We start from the raw sequence: 22269 nt of genomic DNA on the forward strand, positions 1-22269 counted from the left end.
ACAGGTATTAAATAGCCCTAAAGGAGCTTCTTGGCTCATAAAACTCACAATATTCTGACAAGGGATATTTAACTTAAGTTTATTTAAGGCATTTTCTACCTCCTCCAACTTGCCTGGTGTCTCAAATTATTTCTGAAATGTAGAGTGAGAGAGTATATTAATTCTTGCACTTGAATGCCTTGGACTGATCTCCAGGGAATTCTCTTAAAGCAGATCACATTGTAGCTTTTGATAAAATACAGCTCAGACTTTTACAATTTCCTTTCCTTCAGCATTTCCATTCCAATTCAGTTAGTCTGAATTGCATGAAAAATAATTTTATTTTGCTTGTCCTTTAACTTGCCTCACAAGAATTCTTCTTGCTTACTTTGCATGCACAAAGCACCCATCTGTACTTCCTTTTTTTGCCTGGGAAGGAAGAATGAAACGGTCCCATCATTGCCTTCTCTAGGAATAATAACAAAGAATAGTTATCTTCAAAATCTCATTCTCTCAGATATCTCTTCGTAAGTTTGATCAGAGGTTTATGAGGCTTTTGCTAACCCATGAGGCTCTTCCCTCCGACACTATAAAGCTCCTAGGAGCCTGCCCACAGGCAGTGCCCTGCCGCTTGCACTTCAGCCCCAGAAAAGTAGTTGTTGGGGTAATGTGTCACAAAATGTCATTCCTCCATTCTGTTACAGATTTCTATTACTAGTAAATTTACCTACAGAACTTGCTTGCATTTTAATTGTGTTTTCATTGGCACGAGCATTTTATGTTTATTGGCAAAAGGACATTTATAACTCATCGTCTGTAAACAGAGTTTTGTCAGGATGTTAGAGCTGCTACACAATATCCAGTCACCACGGCATCTTCAAGATGCTGTGTTTAAAGCTCAGCTGGTAACTTTGCAATGCATTTTAAGTGGGAATGGTTTGTTGTCCATTAGAGCAGCCTTTACACATCAACAGGTACAGTTGGGAGATGACTAAACAGTAGCCAAGTTCAGCGCTGCATAGTGTAAATGATACAGGAGCACAAGCAGCCTTTTCTTATCTCTGACACTTCCATTTAGAGTGTATGAAAAATTACTTGAGACATATATTATTACCCAGGTAGTTACTGTGCTCTGCAAGAGCTGTCTTCTAAAAGACTTGTTTGTCTACTGTAGTATCCAGCAGTTATTTTTTTTTTCCTAAAATGAGTTTCCACACTTCGATGTCATTTCAGTCTTGAAGAACTACTACTTTAATCTGCTGAATGCTGGATGGTCCCTAAGGGATTTTAGGACACCACTTAAAGTCAGCTTTTATAGCTCTTTTATGCTTTATGACTAAGACAGCTATTTTGAAGTGGAAAGAATGCCTACAAAGTAGATACAGGGAAAAAAAAAAAGTAAAATAATTGTGCTTAGGCAATTCAGAATAGGGAAAGGAACAAGCAAACACATTAATAATTTGCTATATTTAATCACAAGCTACTGTATTACTCCCTTAAAGGGAAATTTCCTGAAGATATTCTCCTTAAAGATTATTGACTTATGTTAGGATGACAGATTATTTAAGAACTTCTGTGAACTGGAGGAATCAGACACATCAGGAAGGTAAAAAGACATTGATTCCCTGGAAAAGACTTTGCAGGGGGTGTGTGTGTGTATGTATTTAGGGGGCTGCTATATTTAAAGATACATTATAAAAAATATGCTGTGGTATACAAAGTTATTTGTTGTTCTTCAGTAACTGTGTCTTGGTCTGACGGGCTGTGATTTTTACCAAGGATTCCAGCAGCTCATTTTGTAAGTATTTACCACTATTTTATAAACATTTGTTTTCACCAAACTGCCTCTAGCAGTGAAAAACTATAATTATCCCCAAATAAATATTACAGATATAAGGAACTTCTTAGTCTGATTTTCTCACTTACAGCTCAGAAACATTACAATTTTAGATAGAAGGCTTCTGCAGTCAGGAGGAAGTAGGGCTTTCTGTGCAAAGGGAAGAGTTCGGCCTCCTCAGGTGCTCTATGGGAACATCAGAAGAGGAACCGTGTCTGGACAAGACTTAGACAAACCAATCCTCCAGCCAGCCTGCATCAAGGTGGGCTTACCTGGCCATCTGCAATTGCAGCACCAAGAGCATGCAGGCATTTCAGACATGGCCAGGCAGTCAAAAGAATAAAAGATACCTGAGATATGATACATATCTTTAAGGAGCAATGCATCCAAATTACAATCATGCCTCAACGGTGGGGTACCAGACTAACCGCTCTGTGCAGTGTATGTGGGCTAAAGAAACACACCTCATGCAAAGTTAAGAATTTATTGTTAGTCCAATTAAAGTATTAGAAATCTAATCAAAGACTTATTACTAATCTAATTACGATGATGCTAACACATACAGTGAAAATTATCCAATTATTACAGTTATTTCTCATTTATAATACAATTGTTGAACACAGGCTTCCTAGTATTTATCCTTGTCTCTTTTATGCTCACCTTTTTTATTCTGGGTCAGTAGATTGATGGTGTTACTGTTCCTTAAGCAGAATATAATAGGGGAGTGGAGTTATTCTGAGGATCCAGCACCTCAGGTACTTCACTGGCAGGAACATGGTGGTGGTAGTAGTACTTCTTCCTCCTAATTTCTGGTTTCACTTGGGGTTATTTTTAAATGTTTGCTGACAAACTTATTTGCTCTTTCTTCAACAGTCGGCAAATTCCATGTTACTATTGGGTTTTAGTATATATAGTGTGGTTTTCATGTGTTGGATACTTGTCTTTGCTGTCTTTGTTATCCCTAAATCCAGTACTACCCTGATCTGCAGCCCTAAGGCTTCTGGTGTCATCCTGCTCTTGGACTTTCAAGGCCCATTCTGCCATCTTGTGCCTGAATCTTTGGAGGCCCCTGTTCTTCAAAAGCCTTGGAGCTGTTCTTTCCCAATAATGTAATTAGCATGTATTAGCACAACCTAGTCAAGCATACATCCTCGTTCAAGGATTATTCAAGAGCTCATTCCATAAAAAGAATGCTCCACAGACACTTCTATTTGTATACTGATATGTTTTGGTAACTACTTGTTATTAATACCTATTAGTTACAGCAGTATCGCTGGTATCAAAATTGCTTTACAACAGGAGGGGTTTCAGTTACTAGAACTGTCACAGCTATTTTAAAAAGTTTATAGTGTGTTACTTGTGGTGACCATCCTAATGCATGTTTATAAACTGTCAGTCTGAGTCAGTGGCTTCTATTGCTCAGAGCAGATTTGAACAGTTGAACTCAAATCCTTAGTGTGCTTTGCACATTGTCAAAAGCTGTGTAGGATTAACGGTGGAGTAATTCTGTTTGAGTGCACTGCATATGCAAAATTCATTGGTAGATAGCGCTGGGATGAGATTCCTAACTCATTGATTCCAGCTCATTGTTATTACAAACATGATTTAATTCTGATTGCGCACTTAACAGTTGTTTAAAACCCATCCATATTTTGCACAGGTAATGACACCACCTTAAGCAGGTTGGTAACATAGAACAAGGGCAGCCCAATATGCCTAGTACCAAGTCCTCTCCCATCCAAGATCAGACATTTTGACAGTTACATATCCCAAATGTGATTTGGAATTCCTTACTGAAAACTGTGGACTGGCTGCATTAGGAGAAAGAGCTATAAAAATAAAACATCCCAGCTACCAGGAAAAAACTTGGGAAGAAGTAAAACTTGTTGCAGAGAAGAAGGAGAACTGAGAAGCAAACTCCTAAGAACTGTGTTAGTGGAAGCTCTTCAGGGGACAAGAGTTTGAGCTGATTTTTGAAAAGAATATTTGAATAAGTTTGGCAAGGAGTTGAAGAGGATTTAGTTAAAGACTTAAAGGTACTAAAACTTACAGCAGTGTCTGAAGACCTCGTAGCAGAAAACTCCCCTGGTGTTTTGAGAATTCTGCTCAAAAAAGTCAACTCTTCTTCAGACCTTCAGGCACCAAACATCAATTCTCTGAGTCCAGCAACCAAAGATTCAGAGAGCTACTTAAACCTGAAATTCTGATTCAGAACCACATTGCAAACAGATCATAAAACCAATCTACCTCGTGTTCTACCTCCTGTAGTTCTTTGTTGAACAGGTGCTAAGTGCTCTTTGCTTTCAACTTGTCTGTTTGACAAATACAACTATGTTAAATCCAAAGCAACAGCACTTAATCTGTTTTGCTTGGAATATTTTCACAATTTTTTCAGACTTGGTAAAGACATCGTGTGCTTGCAAGCTTGTATGCTTTCTCCAGCTATTTCAGCTGCTCTAATGCACTCTCTTACATTTGTTTCCCTCAGAAAAGACAAAAGTCATCACAACAGATATATTTCTGGTATCCTGGGTGGTAGAGCAATATAGGGATAAGGTTGGACAATCTACATGCAACGTAAGATTCCAGGCCTGCAAGCCTGAGCAATATTTTGTGGTCCCACACAAAAGCAGGAATAAGGTCTGAAATTCAAAACAAGACTAGAAGGTAGTGGCAAATCACCATTACTTAGAGGGATGAGGGCTACAAATACTTCTATAGCCAAGGATGAAGGACTAAAACTGAAAGTGGCAGAAGGAAATGTATCTATATTACTTAGCTTGTGCATACCTATCTCTGCTGTAGGAAACAAAGAGGCTGTGATCTACTGTCTATCTAGAGAGACTAGATGGACAGTTTCTGACAAGAAAGAGGAAAGGCATCCTGCAATGGGTAAAGAAGCATTCAGTCCGGTGAAAGCAAAGAACTAGACAGACACTTCACAATGAGGACAGAAAGCCTTCTGCAGACCCAGTCTGGAAACATCTTCCAGTCACATAGACTGAAGGATGTCACACAAAAGGGTAGAAGCTTCTTAGTTTAATATTTTGGTTTAGTTTATCTATCAAAGATGATGATAAACATTGAGAGGTACCATGCTGTCTGTAACTATGGTTACTCTTGTAGCTAGCAGGGTGATTTTATATGATTTCCAAAGAAGAAGAAAAGTAGCCACAGGCACGTGTATGATGAAAGTGGGAAAAGCCTACCCACCTTCAGAGAAGTGATAGGTAGAGTTAGTTGGGCACATTAATCTATAACTAGGAGATTTTCACAGAATTGAATCAGAAAAGTGTGGGGTTTCTTTCAGTTACCTCTATCTGGAAAAATTCCCAATGATTACCATAGGTAGCATTAACAGCGTGAGATCTGCAAGACCCTGATAAGCAATGGGAGTTTTTTTGGCTCTTACCACCTCAAAACTCTGAATAGTTGCACTGTGGAGGGAAGAGTGCAAGGCTGTACAGTGGGGTATAAGGCAGAAGGGACACTAATCATATTGAGCTTCCCGGAATTGAGTGCACTCTACTAATCTGTCAGAAACAGTAATTACCAGTAGTGCCATCTACAGTGAACAACATCTGAAGGAATGGGAGGGAAGGACTAGTCACACAGCTAAACTGTATGTTCTCTATGCAGCTGAGAAAGAGAAACTGAATCCTCCAAAAGATAATTATCTCCCTCTCCATGGACTACATAGAGATCCTGGGAAATAAATCTCTTAACCTAAGCACTTCATAACAACATCAAAGTCAATTGTATGTCGCTTTTATCTAGTCACTTGCTAAACTGGCATCTTAGTTGTTCACTTCCCAAATGTTTAACTGTTAAAATAGCTATAATATTATAAATATCTCTGCTTTCATGGACACAAATACAGAAAAATTTTGAAATATTTTTATATGAGGTGGACCAATGCAGAATTGCAAATCAGAGAGCTTGACGTAGTTATACAACACCGAGCTTTCTAATAGTGGTCACTCACTTAGTTGCTGGCAGTGTAAGAGTAACAAGAAATCACTTCTGCTGGTGTGAGATGGTGGCTCTTCAGTATGAAGAATGACTCTCGTTTAATGTTAGCTGATGTATTTATCAGATTCAGAGACAGCATAAATGTCTAGACCAAAAGAATGAGTTTGGCTTTCACTCTCTCACATCCCATAGGTAGGAAGATACTGTGCAATAGGATTACATGTGCTGTACCTAGTTTGCAGGTAAATAGAAGTCCACAGTGCCACCATGATCTGTATGTCTGCACCAAACCCAAATATATTGGATCTATGTCTACAGCAGCATACTCATTGTTTCTTGCCTTTTCTTTCTTTCTTAAAACCTCTACAAAAGTAAACAAAAAAGCTGCTAGATTAACTAGTTAATCTGTATAAAATAGCAGGAGGTTCAGCAGCATGATTTTTTCTTACTCTGATATGAAAATTACTATTAAAAGCCACCATCACAATTTACAATGTGAGAGTAGTGCTTGTGTGTATAATACTTACTTTACTTTTTCTGACCTGTTCATCCCAGAAGCACTATAGCATTGCAGTCAGTGCCATACTTATGGCTGAGAGGACAGGACCACTGCAATACAGTACTCCTAAGACATACGTGCTAATAAAGAAATGTGTGAGCTTAAATACTTTAGGATAATAAATCAGTTTAGTTTTAGCTTAGCACTTGGCTACTGACAAAATTTTGCCTATTCTCAGGAGCATCTTTCCATTTGTAGACACTGATATTAATGAGGTCAAGTTGTGCCTTCCTGAAGATAAGCTATAACTTGGACTTAACCACCTTGCTTTCCAAACACACATACTTGTAAACCATATGGATGACTTTTAAAAATGTTACTTTTTTTTTCTATGAATAGATAAAAGAAATAAGATTGTTTCAGTATAGTGATTTTTTTTACCTAGATTACTTCTCCAAGGAAAATTTGACAATATTTCAGGGAGCATTCTTACAGGATAAAAGCTTACCCTGCTATCTTGAAGTGCCTCTAAAGAAGAACAAAAGACAATCAGAACAACATATATGAGGTGAGATTACATTAGGTGCATGCAGTAAGATGTCCTACCATTTTATATTATCAAAACTCTACACTGCAGTTTAGCCTGTAGATTTATTTTCAATACGTTCTTAAACATCAAGGGATTGAATAAGATTAATGAACTCATCTATCCTCAACAGATGCAGTGTGTAAGGTCAGCAGGTTGTCACAAGTCTTGAAGATGATATGCTTGTGAATAGGCAGCTTAGTCTGAGTCCAAACAAGAAATAGGTGCTGCAGGCTAGGACATTCACGTAAGTCTCCAGCAAGAATACTTGCTGCTAGCAAGAATCTCCGTCATCCCAAGAAGGCAAGTGGCTTTGCTTTTTAAAGACAGTTTTTAGTGTTTACTCACCACAACAAAAATGTTCTGCGATATCTATTTGGCAGAGGACTACACTACTACTATTCAAAAGTATTTTGCAATTGCAGTAGGCTCTGGCAATCCCTGGTATTTGTGCAGCTATGACTCACTTTAGCTGGGGCTTTCACAGGGACTACTGCTTGGCATATTGTGGCAGTGACTCAAGGCCAAGAGAGAGCATGAATGTGTCTTTTCCATTGGTGCTACCTTTATTCCAAGGGGCAGATCTCATTCTGTTACGGACCCAGTCTATGGAGCTACAACAAAGTCTGGGGCTGGCTAAAAGCAAAGTCTCTCATTCTTACTATGATTCACCTAGAAAGTGCAGCTGACTTCAGGTAATGCTCACAACCCAAGCTATAAATGTCAAAACCTGGAGGCAGGCCTTTATCAGAAGACAACATAACAATTTACTCAAGACGTGTAGAATGAACAAAGGCAAGCAAGGTTCATCATGATGGACACAAGGCTCTGCAGAAAGACACTAAAAAGAGGGACTGCCTTTATATCTTTCTGTCTTTTTTTATCTTTCCATAAGATTTTCCACTCAAACTCTACACTTTGACTAAGTGGAGTGTGTGCAATCACCACTGAAATTCAATGAGATAGTTTAAGAAATTATACAAAGTCACTGATATTATAGTAGATACTTTGAAGAAATTCTGGGGTGAGAAAGATACAAGCTGGAAAAATGGAAGTGGGGGTATGGTCCTCTTAAAATAATCTTTTCTTAGCAGAAACAGTGTGATCCAGGAGGAGCTGCAAACTCTCTTGTAAAGAGATGCCCAGGTCCTGGTATTGATCTGGAAGGAACTGGGGTCTATGACAAAGAGCTGTGGAAGATGGATGGTGGAAATTCCTCATCTATGGGACACACTGTCAAATTCTGCATGAGTGGCAGCTTCTACTCGACACCTGTCATAAGCCTGTGACACACTGAGACTGGCAGGTGTTAACATACTGCAGTCTTTGCAATACTTCCTAAAGAGGAAGGCTAGCCTCTGGGTGGACAACATTTTGCCAGGAGCTAATGAGTATTTAATGGTGAAAAAGGATTAGTAGTTTATAAGAACTATTTTAAAGTAAAGGAACTATGAAAGAAAATAGATTAGAAAATTAATTTTAAATTACATTTTATTGTATTAAATCAGATTAAATTCTAATGATATTTTTCAGACTAAATAAAGAATCTGTTTTACATGGCTAATACAGCGTGGTAACTGAGGTGAAGCTTCACAAAAACATGCAATGCTTTTAACAGCTATTAGGGAAATCAAAGACTCTAACATGCAGAGTGTCATCTGCAACACAGCTGAAGCAGAAGATAATACGAGTATCACCAGTCTTGTCAGTGGAATTATTTTAGGAGATACTTTCAAGAGAATGGTTGAATTACCCTAGGGAAGGACCGTACTCAAGAATAATAGAGTCATCAATGATACAAACTGAAGCAGCTGTTCCATTAGCCTCCAATCAAAACGGTGAATTGGTATTGATAATCATAAGTGATAATGACCTTCCTGAGATGATATGATAAACCATAAGATAATTCTTCCACTTTTAAACATAGTTGATTTCTATGTCATTCACTAGAATTATCCCTGCACAGCAACAATTTTTTGTCATGCTAGAATGATGAATTTTCATCATATGCAGATGCTAGAATATGCAAGTCAGTGATTAAAGACAACTGCAGAGTTTGTCTAGGAGTGAAAGACCTAAGACTAAGGGTGTTCTAGTCCTACTTTCTGGTAAAAAGAGAAAGAAATTTTTCTTTTGAAAGAGAAAAACACTCTTCTCTGGGACATGTTAAAAACAAAATCAGAGCACTTTTATATTGATGATGCAATGACGTAGTTTTGGAAACATACCATGAAATATATCTTTAAAAGATTAGCAGACTTCTGCATTTTGACACACTGGATAAATGCATTTATTCTTTAAGCTCTACACTATCTCAATGCTGCTTAATGTTGACATATTTGATATCACCAGCAAATGATTACTGGTAATTAACAGTATTTTCTTTACACAACCTAGTGAGAACCTGTCATGACAGACTGCTTAGGAAGGTTGGGGTTTTTTTCTTTTTCTCTCAATAATTAAGCTCGGAAGCAATGCTGTTTTTACATGATGTATTTTGACTTATTCCTGCCACTGCAGATAAATCTATTGACCTGACAGCTGAGTTTACACCAAGCTATTTTGTAGGACAGTTCTGTTTGATTATGTAACGAATACTCAATAACAATTAAAATAATTTGAAGCTCAGCCAAACCTCTGCTTATTTCCCTAGTAAGCACAGGAGATACTGATGATCGCGATGTATTCAAAATTAAACATTTGTTTTTTAAATTGTCCTATAGTAACCAATAACGGGAAGATGGAAAAAGAACCTTAAGAAGAAAGATGGAGACGCAAAAGAAAAGGAGAAAATTAGTGCAACTCAGAGAATGTATACACTCTGTAAAAGGCAGAAAAACACAATCTAATACACCAAAAAGCAATCTCTAAATATCTCGGGCTTCTGTTACAATTGAGAGGTCTAGAGGTCAATTGATAACAATTACAGAAGTTCAGCAAGTGCCATAATATATTGCAGAGAGAGTGTTAATGTTCTGGACAGCAATTATATCACCCTTCATTTAGATTTGCTGTGGGATTCTGTTACCAAGTGTTTAAATCGGCATTCTGGAGAGAATGTTTTTCAATTATCAGACAGACCAGTCTTATGAAGAGACCTTTTTATGTCTTGTGCTTTGCAGATTAAAAAACTTCTTATACTCTAAGGGGGATTGGTCAGGATAGGGTATACTGAAAGCCACTTTCAACTTTCAACAAAGGCTGAGCCAAGTATCAACCGAATCTTTTTGAAACTGGAAAAAGTACAGACCACAGTCTTTTGCCTGCCCCATTATTTTTCATTTTCACATGTCTTTCTCCTCCTGATCTGGCTGGAACAGTAAGTGCTCACAGTAGTTGGGTAGAACAGCTGCCCTGTTAGACTCTAACGAAATGAGACTAGGCAGATAATCAGACATTAGTCTCCTGAGAGCATCCTGTAAGCCGTGAAACAATTCTTATTCTTAACATTTGCAGGGAATTTCCATCCCACCTGGAAACAAGAGGAATCAGCAAACAGAAAAGAGTTCTTTGCTATATGATTTCAAAGTACGGGAGCACGTACACTGGCAGGCTGACTTGCCACGATTCATGCCACGGTCCTAGTCCTCTAATAATTCACTGCGGCTTTGGCTGCACTGGCAAATTCTGTGGTGAAATAGAAGCAAGTCTTCAGAGAGAATTGGTTGGCACCAAGAACCCAACACCCACAGTAAGTGTGTTTTGGGGATGTTTTACTTCAGACTAGCGCTAATCTAGTGTGTTTTGGGGATGTTTTACTTCAGACTAGTGCTAATCTAGTCCCGTAGACTGAAGACCCCTTAGTGCTGGAGCACAGTAGGTTGCAGCACTGATGGGAAGCACCTCCAAAAACATGCTGCAAGCATCTTCATGTGCTCCAGGGCCTCTCTGTTACATCAGCAAAAGCTCAGTAGGTGGAGATGATGGGCAGGCTCACTTTGAAAGCGCTCTCCTCATTTGAACTGAAGTGCTAATGTATATAATGTACTCTCTGTACATTTGCACCACTGTGGTTCACTGGGTTGAACTATGTCACTTCCTTGCCAGGGAAAATAAAGCATGTACTGGAGGAGTTTGAACCAGTGCTCACCTCCTACCCATGACATTGAGGTAGTCCAAGCTGGACTTAACTTCCTAAATGAACTAGAGCGCATCTTGGTGCCCCAGTCCCCTGTAAGACTCCTTGCCTTGTCTGCAGCATACCTGTGCCTCACACTTGCAAGTATCCCTCTTCTCGTTGGTGACCATATTCCCTAGCAAAGTCTGCTGTCTTCAAAGATGTGTCTTGGTGGATGGGATCAAAATGTATTTGGTTGCTGTTTTCTGACTCATGTTGAAACTACTTGGAGGTCTAGTGAAAGGCTATGACAATAGTCATAGACCAACAGAATACCTGTGCTTTGAAGTTATCTTTCTGTACCCAAGCACTTCAGCCTAGTTACCATAGATCTGCCTACACTTCAATTTGTTTTTCATTTCATCATAGCTTAAACGGAGAAGAATGGTAACATGCTAAATGTAAAGGGATATCGTCTTATATGCTCTAACCCTTCCCCTCTCCCTTGGATGCAAAGATGGGTACAGTCTTCTCCTTTCCTACATCCGTCGTTCTCTACTTGAGATTACTTCTCTCATTTAATTTTTAAGTGCCGCTAAAGTTGTACTGTTAGTAATCATTTTAATGAATAACATAAGTGAGTGAGCAGTTAAATCAATGTATCGGAGATGAAATCTTAATTAAAATGGTATTTAGCTATGGGAAGTGAGAGTTTTAGAATTTATTTTCTATTAAGATGTTGACTGTTTTACTGAACGCAATTATTTTGTGGTTTTAATCACAACATGAAAGCAGCACTGAAGTTATGTTTCTGCATCTTTCTGTTCTCCTCCTATGGGTATCCACCACCCTCATATTTAAAGGCCCATTTTAATAAGTCAGTGCCAAAATGTTTGCACTCATGTTCTTAGTTCTTGAGATGTTTTTTACATCTATTGCAACAGGAGGCTACTGTGCTGTTTAAGATATCTTTCCTGAATTTTATTAAAGAGTAAACATTCAGGTAGGATTAAGCATGATTATGCATATTTAAAACTGCTTTTTCTGAATTGCCCTAAGAAGAATGGAACTGTTTTCATTTGGGCTGCAGGTTTAAGATACTGTGCAGATGACTCTGCACTTAACATTTGTGCTTACTCAAATGCAAGCACATAAGTCACATGTGTATACTTTTTGAAGATGTCCCTGCTCATTGCAGGGGAGTTGGACTGGATGACCTTTAAAGGTCCCTTCCAAGCCAAACTATTCTATGTTTCTATGAATCTAGGGAGTGAGGTATACACGGGAAATTGCTTTGTGCATCCACAGTTGAGGTCTACATATGTAACATCACCAAAAAAGTGTTATGTAAATTTGAATCTATCCTTTTGAAGACATGGCTGCAATGGTCCTTGAGCTCTTGCTATTGTGTATGCTTTTTTTTTTGGTGGAGGGCAGAACACAGCAATAATTTTCTCTTTCCTCTCCACCCACACTGGATGACTTTGTTCTCAGCAGGGTAAGTGCTCCTCTACACAACTCCGTGAGTGAGTACCATCATCTTCCCTCAAGCACAGTAAATGAAGATGGGCCACCCACGAAGGCTAGATTTTCAAAGTAAGTTCTTTATGCACCCGAAGTGGTATGCAGGCACACAAACATGCCATCAAGTTTCACATGTTCCTGTCAGGAAAGTAGTTATGTCCAAGAAAAATACAGCAGATGTGTGATGTCAACTATGGAAAATTATATATGAGTGTTTTCAGGTTCCTCTGTGGTCCTGAACAGTTAAATTTTGAAGAATCAAAATGCTTTTCAATACTAGATGTGAAGGCTCCCAGGTGAAAAAATAGTGATATTAGCTGGTTTGGGTTCCCCCCGCCCCCCCCCTTCTTCTATTTGGATTTCATTTTCAAGCATGAAAATTCTTTCTCATGTCATTTTAGATGCATAACAGATTGTAGGCACCTTGAAGTTGAATAGGTGGCTTCCAGACTGGAAATCACAAGCTTGTGCTAAGTGCCTTTGCTCCTTTTACAGTACCTGAGGGCTAGGTGTATTTGTATGGAATCCAAATCAATTCTTAGACTTTTAAGAAGTTAGGAAAGGGGTGATCTACCCTGGCTGTGTTTTAGAGGACTTTTACATTGCATTTAATTATGCTGTTACCTTGCAGTCCTCAAACCTGGAGGGTAGAGAAAGGTTTCATATGAGCTTGAGCAGAATTTAGGTGCTGAGCTGCTCAAACTAGTGCTCTTCTGGGTGTTTGTATGGGTGCTGCTCTACAGTCTTGGAGAAATTTCGCAGTTAAATGTAGCTTTCTCTGGATCTTCCACTATTAGGTAGCAGTAGAGCTGAGAGTTGAGATGTCATTTTACATTCAGGTACTTAAAATCTTTACCAAATTCAACCCTTAAACTATTTTTCTCTTTGCCAACATACCATCACTTCCCATTTTATAATTAATTTTCTATACTCTGATGAATTAATCAGCATTCCCTATTCTTTTCTAGAGACTTAACCAAACTGAAACTTTCATCTGTAAATTTTTCTATTTCTTAAACATTAAAACCATTACTTCAGTGAGGAATCAGTTAAATAAAATGATTACAAGAGTGGATTCATAAGAACTCACGATTCATCTTTTTCATGTGGAAAGTTAGCCACTCTGACAGTAGTCTCAAGCAGTTTCTGAAAGATGGCATTACTGTCCTACTCACCCCATAACTATGCAGCTCCTTTAACAAATAACTGATAGACTTAAAAAGGTTTTGAAAGACAGTGAATTATGTAGCTCTGTTCTTCTATTCACAGACTCATTAAATATGACTGAAGAAGTTAGAGACAGTGGTTTTCCTTTGCAGAAGCCATTCTGCTTGGTGCCCCTTTAATAATAATAGCGATTTGAATCCTGCAGTTTTGCTTATACATTAACATTTTTCAATTTGCTGTTTCTGAAGTGATGCCTAGCAGGTCTGAAATGTCACTGTTGACCCCTTTCTTCACCTCCGTGCTTTTTTTTTAAAGACAGCCCTCCTACTCTCAGCAGGAGAAGATGATTTTAACTGAGAATTTAAATATTGTTGTTAGGCCAGCTGCTCCTGTGCTAAGTAGCTGACGAATATCAGCAGGCCTTGGTAACTCACTGTCCTTTAGTTTATTATCCTGCATCAGCACCTCCTTCTTTTGACACTCATCTTGGTAATTTCTCCAGCTTTTCTTCAATATCCTTTTTTCCACTTTGCAGTTTTCCTTTATTGCTTCTTTTGTTCCTTAGGAACACACACAATCTGAGATGATTTCTTTTCCCTCAAGTTTTCTTCTGGTAATTTAAGAATTTTTATTGTTTTTGTTTCCTGTTTGCTTTTCAAATTTTTTATACCTATTTTTCATCGAGTATTTTACTTATGGAATAATTTCTTCTCTAGTTTTGAGAGGGATGGATTTCTATTTTTTACAATAAAGTACAAGGAAAATTCAGATTTGGGACTATCTGAAACCAGCTTGTGTTGGTATCATCCTTAGCCTTGTGTCATTTGAGAAATCTCATTGGCTCTGATTTTCTTTTAAAATATTTTTAATGGCACTTTTATGTGCCTTAACATTCTAAACCCAGAAATCAAATGAAAAATTGTAGTTTCTCACTATTCATGCTACATGTTATTTTAACTGTAATCTTCCACCTCTTTCAGTGCTAGCAAGCTGCTGGACCTACACAGGCGTGAACTTAAGTGTTTTTAAATAGATGCTCCGAACTGCTCATGTAGAAAGAAGATGTCTTGTAATCCTCTAAGTACCCTTAAACTTATGTCAAACTTTCTCAGTAGTCACATTAATTACATAATATATTTTAGTGACAGGGTGAAATTTTGTAGACTAGTAAAGAGTTTTAATGGCTCCATAAACATCAGAATGCAAAGGCATAAGAAGAGTTCATTGCACATTTTGCAAAATGCAGTCAATTTGACAGGTCAATCCATAATAAACGTAAGGACCATGGCTATTTTCAGGGCAAAAGGACTTCCCAGAGAGAAAGGGACTTGAGGATGGGCTGTGCTTATTTTCTTACTGAGGGGGACAGCGATCCTGCTCCTTGGAGCCAGTGCCAGCAGCTGCAGAAGGGGAGCTGCTTTTGTACTTACTCTGTAATAAATGCATATTCTCTTCTCTGAGCTCATGCCTCTGCCATCATGCTAGGACGCTGCCTGCTGTGTTAATCCACCAATAAAGAGACCTCAGGTCAAACAATAATATGTGCCTTTACCTTCTGCCAGTACCCCCAGGACCAGCTATTAATTTTCAAGTCGTTGAATTTTCACTTAATGTACTGCAGCTCTCTGAAGCGTGGTGAGTTTCTTTGACCGTTAAAGCAGCTGTAAGCTGTATACATAAAATAATAACCAGATGATGACGGGTAAAGAAGCAGGAGAACCCAAACCAAAACACTGCCTTTCATCAGGATAACCGCTGGATGGGGGATTATTTACATTTCTGTGCAGTTACATCTTGACTCAAAGGATGATGATGATGATGACGACTATAAAACGGTTTGCTCCTTACGCTGAGAATCATGCAGCACAGGTTACTCCAGGAGCGAGTGCCCCGTAGAGACCTGCAAGTGGGGACATCTCCGGGGCCAGGGAATTAGGGTCGGCAGAGATTCAGGGGTCATCCAGCCCTGGAGCCGTGCAAAGAAATAACGCTTTATTTAAGCGCTACTCCGGCCGGGACGTTACCGCCTGTCCCCACGGCCGGCGGAGGGGGCTGCAAAGCGCGGACCCTCCGGCGCGTCTCCGCCAGCGCCGTCGCTTTTCCTGCCTGGGGTTTGGTTTTGGGGGAGGGGGTGGGGGGGGTGGTTGTTGGCTATTTTCCCCCGTAGATCTCCCGAGAGAGGTAGGAGGAGGGAGCAGCAGAGGGGAGAAGGCAGGCGGGAGGGGAAAAAAAACCCCAAACCCCAAACCAAAAAAAACCCAAAGCCTTTTGCACGTCGTAGCAAGCCCCGCGCATTTTATAGCGCAGCACCGCGCATCGCCCGCTTTCCCCCCCGGGGGCGCTCCGCGGCCGCGCAGAGCCGCCTGCAGCCTCCGGGCTTGCGCGACTCTCGTTTCTTGGGTGCGCGGAGTTCCCGCGGTTGCACTTACGCGCCGAGCCTCCAGCACGGCTTTAGGGACTGCGCTCGGAGGGGTGGGCCCCTTCTGGGGACGGACGAGGGGCCGAAGGACAGCCCCCCTTCCCCGCAGCTCCCCAAAATCGCGGTCGTGCCGGACGCGGGGCCGCGCAGTCCCCGCGGGTGTCCGCGCACATCCTCCGGCGCTTCTGCTCCCGGCTGCGGGTCTCCGCTTGCCAGGGCCGAAGGGCTGCCTCTCACCTTGCAAGCCGCCCTCTGAGTAGCTTTAAAAATAAAAAGATTTAAATGTATATGTATGTGTAGCTTTAAATATATATTTAGCATTTTATATGTTATGTGTATATATGTGTTATGTGTATATATATATATATAAAAGATCTATTTTACTTCCCTCTTTGGAGAAAATAGCAAATCACTGCCACCCTTTCTCCCAAGCATGTTTCCCTTCTAGTAAAGGAGGCTCCACCTCTGCTAGGGATTGATTCGCCCAGCAGTTTTTAGGATAATTTATGGAGCAACCTGATGAGCCTATTGGGCGAGTTGCTCGGTCCTTGTAGAGTGGGTTCCTACCTGTTTGGGTGTTTTATTTTTTTTTTTTTTCCCCTTCCCTTCCCCTCCCTCTGCCTGCCGGGTGCCGGGGGGGGGGGAAGCACGGTGGGATTGGCAGGGTCGCTATTCCCCAGCCTCTCCGGAGAAAACTCGGGGAAAGGGAGAGCGCCTTCACGCTCATGGATGCGTGGGGGGGACCCGCGCCCCGCTGGAGCCGCCGCCGCGGGGCCCGCCTGCTGCTGCTGCTGCTGACCGTGCGGCTGGGGAGCGGGTGAGTACGGCGGGGACCCCCGCACCGGACCCGGCGGGAGGGTGTGGGAGGCCGGGGGGGGGGGGGGGAGGGCGAGGGGGGAAGGCGGCGTGCTACGCGCCGCGAAACTTAGAAAAAAAAAGGAAAAAAAAAAACAGGTAAGGTCCCGGTGCTGCGGCGGCGGCTCCCGTGGGGGGCTGCGGGGCAAACCGGCACCGGCAAAGTAAAACTTCGGCCGCATCCCACTTGTTCGCTGAGCGAGTTGGTGAGTCCGGTCTCCAGCTCGGTGCTGGGAGAAGCGCGGCGTGCCCCCCACTTCCCACCCAGGAGGGCGGCGGGGCCGCTCCGGTCCGCTCCGGTCCGGGGCAGCCCCGCGGCCCGAGGCGGGGCGGCGGTGGGGGCTGCCGCCCGGTGCGAGGAGCTCCCCCGCCGCGCCGGCACCTCCGCGCCGCCGCGCCCGTCCGTCCCCGCTCGCTGGCCGGCTGCTGCTGGGAGAGGAGGCTGGAGTTTGGCTGGCGAGCGGCTGAGGCGCTGGTGGCTCCTTTGGAAGAGGCTGGTCCGGCGGTTGGCGGTACCGGAGGGGCACTGCTCGGCTGGCGGTGCCGGTATGTTTTTGACCGTGCTGCCCGCGCAGCGGGGCATCCTGCGCGGCACCGGCTTGTGCCTCGGCAGCCCTCGGGAGTGGGATTGGGCCCAGGCATGGGATGATGCAGGGCAGCGGCTCAAGTCCCCGAAGTTGGAAACGTGCGTTTTAAGGGAGAGTTATAAAATTGATCTGAAGGGCTCTGAAGAAACAACAGTTTGGTACTGCTGGGTAAATGTGTTATTAGTGCCCAGAACAACTTAACGAAAAGCAATCTGATCCTTCAACTCCATTAATAATTCAGAGCTAATGCGAACCATTCCACAGGTTATACTCTCATAAAAATCACAAAGCAGTGCTGAAAGGGTGTTCGACTGTTGCCCAGTGTGTCTGTTTTTTTCATGATAGACCGAACTACCATTCTAAGAGGGTATACCAAATGTGTAGTATAAAGGATGGCACCCCCCCTGCCCCCCAAACAACTATTAGACATTTTTTTAAGTCTGTCAGACTCTAGACCCCTTCCCCATACTGAATGTTGATTTATCAATCTGTGTGAAGCGTGTTGATCTCAGCTCATCTCTCATCTTCAGAAGGCTGCTGTGTTATCCTAGTCAGAAACACCCCTGGTTATACTTTTCTTAATCTGTGTCTTTTAAAACCTTGGTATATTATGGAAATATTTTTCAAAAGCGTTGATGGAAATTATACCAGCGCAGCTGTGCATCTTCAGAGTGTTTCTTAATGAACCTGAGGTATGAAAGAAATTATCAAGTGGTTTGAGAGAAAAGAATATGCATGCTAATTTATCAGTTCAAAGGCTTAGTTACAAAGGAGGAGGACTAGCTAAAAAAATGTATAATTTTTTTTTTGTTTGTCAAAGTGTGGTTGTGATTACAGGACTGGGCGTAGATTATTACATATACATCTCATTAACAGTAGCATTTATAAAAATAAGTTGATAAGAAGTCTTCAGTGAGAAAAAGAGGTAACTTACATGCATTATTTTATTTTGTGTTCCAGAACATCTCAGATAAAATGGAACCTTTGGTATAAATATCCATGTATCTGAATCAACTATTTCCAGGCTTGCCTTTCATTCAGAGGCTCCAAGGGAAAATTGTGATTAAGAGATTTTTCTTTTTTTTTTCTTTTTTTTTTTAAGTGACTACAAATGGACATGTTTTTCAGATCGTGATTCTCTGGTATGTAGTGCATTACAACTCAGGGTTGTTTGCAGAGAGCTCAGGAGCTCTGGCGCCCTTTAGCAGCCTGCCGCAAAGTAGGATGGAAATACAGTTTTTCTGCTTCTTTGGATGCCTTTCTGTAGTTTCAGCCCAAGCTTTTCCTTGAAGTTCAAACACAGAAGTAATGCTTTTCTCAAGAATAGACCAGGTTGCACCAATTCTGGCTGTTTTCCTAAAAACATCTTGCAGGAGCCAACCTACATTTTCAACACATACTTGTAGAAGATTGCAAATTGCATCACTTAGAGTATGCATTTATACACAAAGTACTTTGTGCTGAGTGTGAGTAAAGTTACTTCAGGCGTAACAAATGGTGCTAAAGCCTAAGCAAGGACATTGGAAGTTGAGTCCAACCAAGAGTTTATCCTTTCAATGTACTGCCCCAAAAGCTGTAGTGTGACATTAGACTGAACTTCCTTCACCAAAGGGTTTCATTGCAGTTGAACTCTAACCCATAAAGCAGTTGTTTTCCCCCAGTTCTGTACATGCGGCACAAAGAGACAAGAATGGTCAATGCACTTGATGTAGCTTCATGAGTCAGTATTTTGAAGGACTATTTTTGTCAACAGCTGACATCTCTTCTGTAGTAGAAATTGGGCTGCGAGCCTTTCTATAAGGTATGTGCAGGAAAAGATTAGTTACCCAGCAGTCACTGCAGTCCTAAATGTTTGGCAAACCCATTATTCTTGTTGAACTCAAATAAATAGATAATTCATAGGGAGAGCATAAGAGCTGACAATATAATTAATATTATTTCCTTTGTTCTAGCCATACAGGTGCAGCATAACATTTCTGTATGTTATGTAACATTTCTTCTAATTTATACTGCTTTAAATGGTATGTGCTGGTCAGCATCCCTGACAGTATATTGTAAGCTTAACTTAATTTTGGCCATATCTTCCCTTCAGCTTTGTAACCTGATGTTCTAAAAAGCAGTTATAAATGCTCCATTGCAATGTAACTGTCAGCAGGTGCAAAATGTCAACTAATCTTTTCTTTTCCATTTCAAAATATCTCTTAGGAAAACACTTATATAATACGGCCTACGTTTTCCTCTCATATAAATTCCTGGATCAGAGTTAAGCCCGTCATAACAACATGGGTTTCTTGATAATAGTGATTTACTGTTTCATTTGAACATCTGTGATGTTTATTCATTATTATCCTCACTCTTATGTGCTTTGTTCATGATGTGACAGTGAAGAACTTGTTATTTAGCAGTCCCAGTGGTTTATTTTGTTAAAATGTGGGAAATGTTTTATTTTATGGTTTATTTTATTAAAAGTTTATTAATATTTTCTTTTGTTAGTATAAGTTTAACGAGACATAAATATTGAGAAATACTTGTATTCTTTGCACATAATTTTCTTACAATGGGTTTAAAGAAAACCTTCAAACTATGGCAATCCATTAAAAAAAAAAAAAGGCTTTCCTAGCAAATTGAAGTACAATTTAAATTACTTTTAACTTTCGGTTTGTTAAATATGCCTGATGTTAAATAAGAGCACCCTTGCTACCAATTCAAGCCTTTCTGAGCAGGATAGAAAAGGTTACAGGTAAGCACTTATTGACCTTGGTCAACTTTTTTCTGGATCTATAAGTCTGGCCACAGAGTAAATTACAAGGGTGTCAGGGGACCTGTGGTTTTTCTTTGAAGCTGTAGAGGAATTGCAATAATCTGGGTTCAATACAACACCTAGTTTCTATGGCCAGTAGGTAGGACTACTTAAATGGACTTGGCATATGCACTATTTGAAAGTGAGTTGCCTTGGTTTGTGCCATCATATATATATATATATATATACTAAAAAAGTCATGTATGTTGAACTCGCAGAAAAACAAAGGTGAGCATCTACCAAGATGGGTAAAGAGCCATTTTTGTAGTACCATTTATGAGAGAAGAGTACTAGGGCTTTTTTAATTACCTGCATAGCCCTTTCTTGCACTGCTTATTAAATTGAGTGTGTACTTAGGTAAAATAACAATATCATAACTTATTTGGTAAAGAGCAGCAGGGTGAAGTGATAATTATAAATGACAGTATGTAGCACACTGACAGGAACCTTTCAAAGAGTGGTGGATGACAGTGTCATTAACTTTTATTTCTTAACAATTTCTCTGAATGGTAATAATTTGTAAGGAGTAATTCAGATGCAATTGAATTAACCTGGAGATGGCATGGAAGTCCCAATGTTGCATTTTTACACATGCGAACATTTTTAATAAGGCTGAAAATAGTGTGGTGAGTTCAGTGGCCTACCAGCCCATGTAAAAACATGATTCTACATATCTAAACTTAAAATGGTAAATCATGCAACAACACCGAACTAATGGAGGTAACTGGAGAGACTAGAAAGGTCATCAGGAGTTGACGTGAACAGAACTTACTTCAAAGAAGAGGGAAATCTCAGTGATATGGCAAAGATGGAAAGAAATTGTTTCCAAAATATGCTTTCACTGGTGGATGTTCAAGTCAGTAGGACCTGTTGTGATAATCCAGTCTGATATCAGAATAAACAAAACTGGAGGATCTATCCTGGCTTCTGCATCAGGTTTGCTGCTTCAGTGTAACTGTTCTAAGTCCATGCATAAAGATTTGGTGAGGAGGAATCCAATGAAGTATTGTACAGTATTTCTAGTCTGAGGTTTCTCTGGCTTCCAGCCAGTGGATCTCCTGCCTTCTTCTGCCAGCTGAAAAAGCCTGATTTTTTCCCAGTACCACCTGCCACAGCTGGCTCAGCCACTGGATCCCATGTCCGTGTCTTTGTGGGGAAATCCAGGTCTTGGTTCATCCCTCCAGTTGTGCAGGGCAACCTCAGGGTGCAGACCCGTGGCTGCAACTGCTCTTCAGAAACAGAGTGTGGTCTGCAGCCATCTACTCTTCAACAGGGAAACCAGATCTTCCTTGCCCTGTGTGCCCAAGTTTTGCCTTGACAAGAACTCAGAGCACCTCAAATGAATCCTGAAAATTCTTAAAGGAATCAGCATTTTGGTCAGAAAACATCCTGCCGTCTTTCTCTTTCCAGCCTAGTCTTTCATGATATGTTGTAGATTATTTGCTGAGAGAAACCTCCTCACCTCTCAGAGATAAGAAGCTGCAGTGCAGTTACATGCCAAGCAGTTGTTGCAGGAGGAAGGATCTAGTCCAAAATGAAAGTTTTACACAAATGTGTCACAATCGGAGAGACGCTACGCAGAGTGGAAATTTCCATTGAACTGGATTTACCCATGCTACAGTCATACTAACTACTGTTAGAAGTATTTCCCTGGTATATGTAGTTTAAGAGACAACTTGACAGCAGCTTACATTTTGCTCTCAGATAAAGTAAACTGAGCTACTTACATTTCTTCAGAAAATGTTAAATTGTTTGTTTAACCATTTTGTAAACCCTTTCCATTTTTTCTTTGAAGAACAGACCTCAAAAATGGGTAGATTATATAAATATTAGCCTCATTAATGGCAGATACACACAAACTACTTCATACTGCTGAGATACTCTATCCCAGCATTAGCTTCAGTACTGCTCCGGTGTACCTCATGTTCTTTTTGCTTTCTTCCTTGATCGTCAAATCCTTTTCCCGTGTCACTGCATTCATCTCTGA

At 40.7% G+C, this 22269-nt stretch overlaps 1 protein-coding gene across 1 annotated transcript in view; it reads left to right on the forward strand.

Annotated features, from left to right (window-relative positions):
- The first annotated feature begins 16464 nt into the window (after nucleotides 1–16464).
- Nucleotides 16465–22269, forward strand: part of GABRG1 (gamma-aminobutyric acid type A receptor subunit gamma1) — a 66345-nt gene continuing 60540 nt past the window's right edge. Inside the window, exon 1 of the mRNA XM_052780145.1 lies at nucleotides 16465–16857. Within this exon, the coding sequence (XP_052636105.1) occupies nucleotides 16766–16857 (92 nt within the window). The 5' untranslated portion in view covers nucleotides 16465–16765. The remainder of the gene's footprint in view (nucleotides 16858–22269) is intronic.

The sequence above is a fragment of the Harpia harpyja genome, chromosome 2, assembly GCF_026419915.1.
Source record: "Harpia harpyja isolate bHarHar1 chromosome 2, bHarHar1 primary haplotype, whole genome shotgun sequence".
NCBI classification, from domain to species: Eukaryota; Metazoa; Chordata; class Aves; order Accipitriformes; family Accipitridae; genus Harpia; species Harpia harpyja.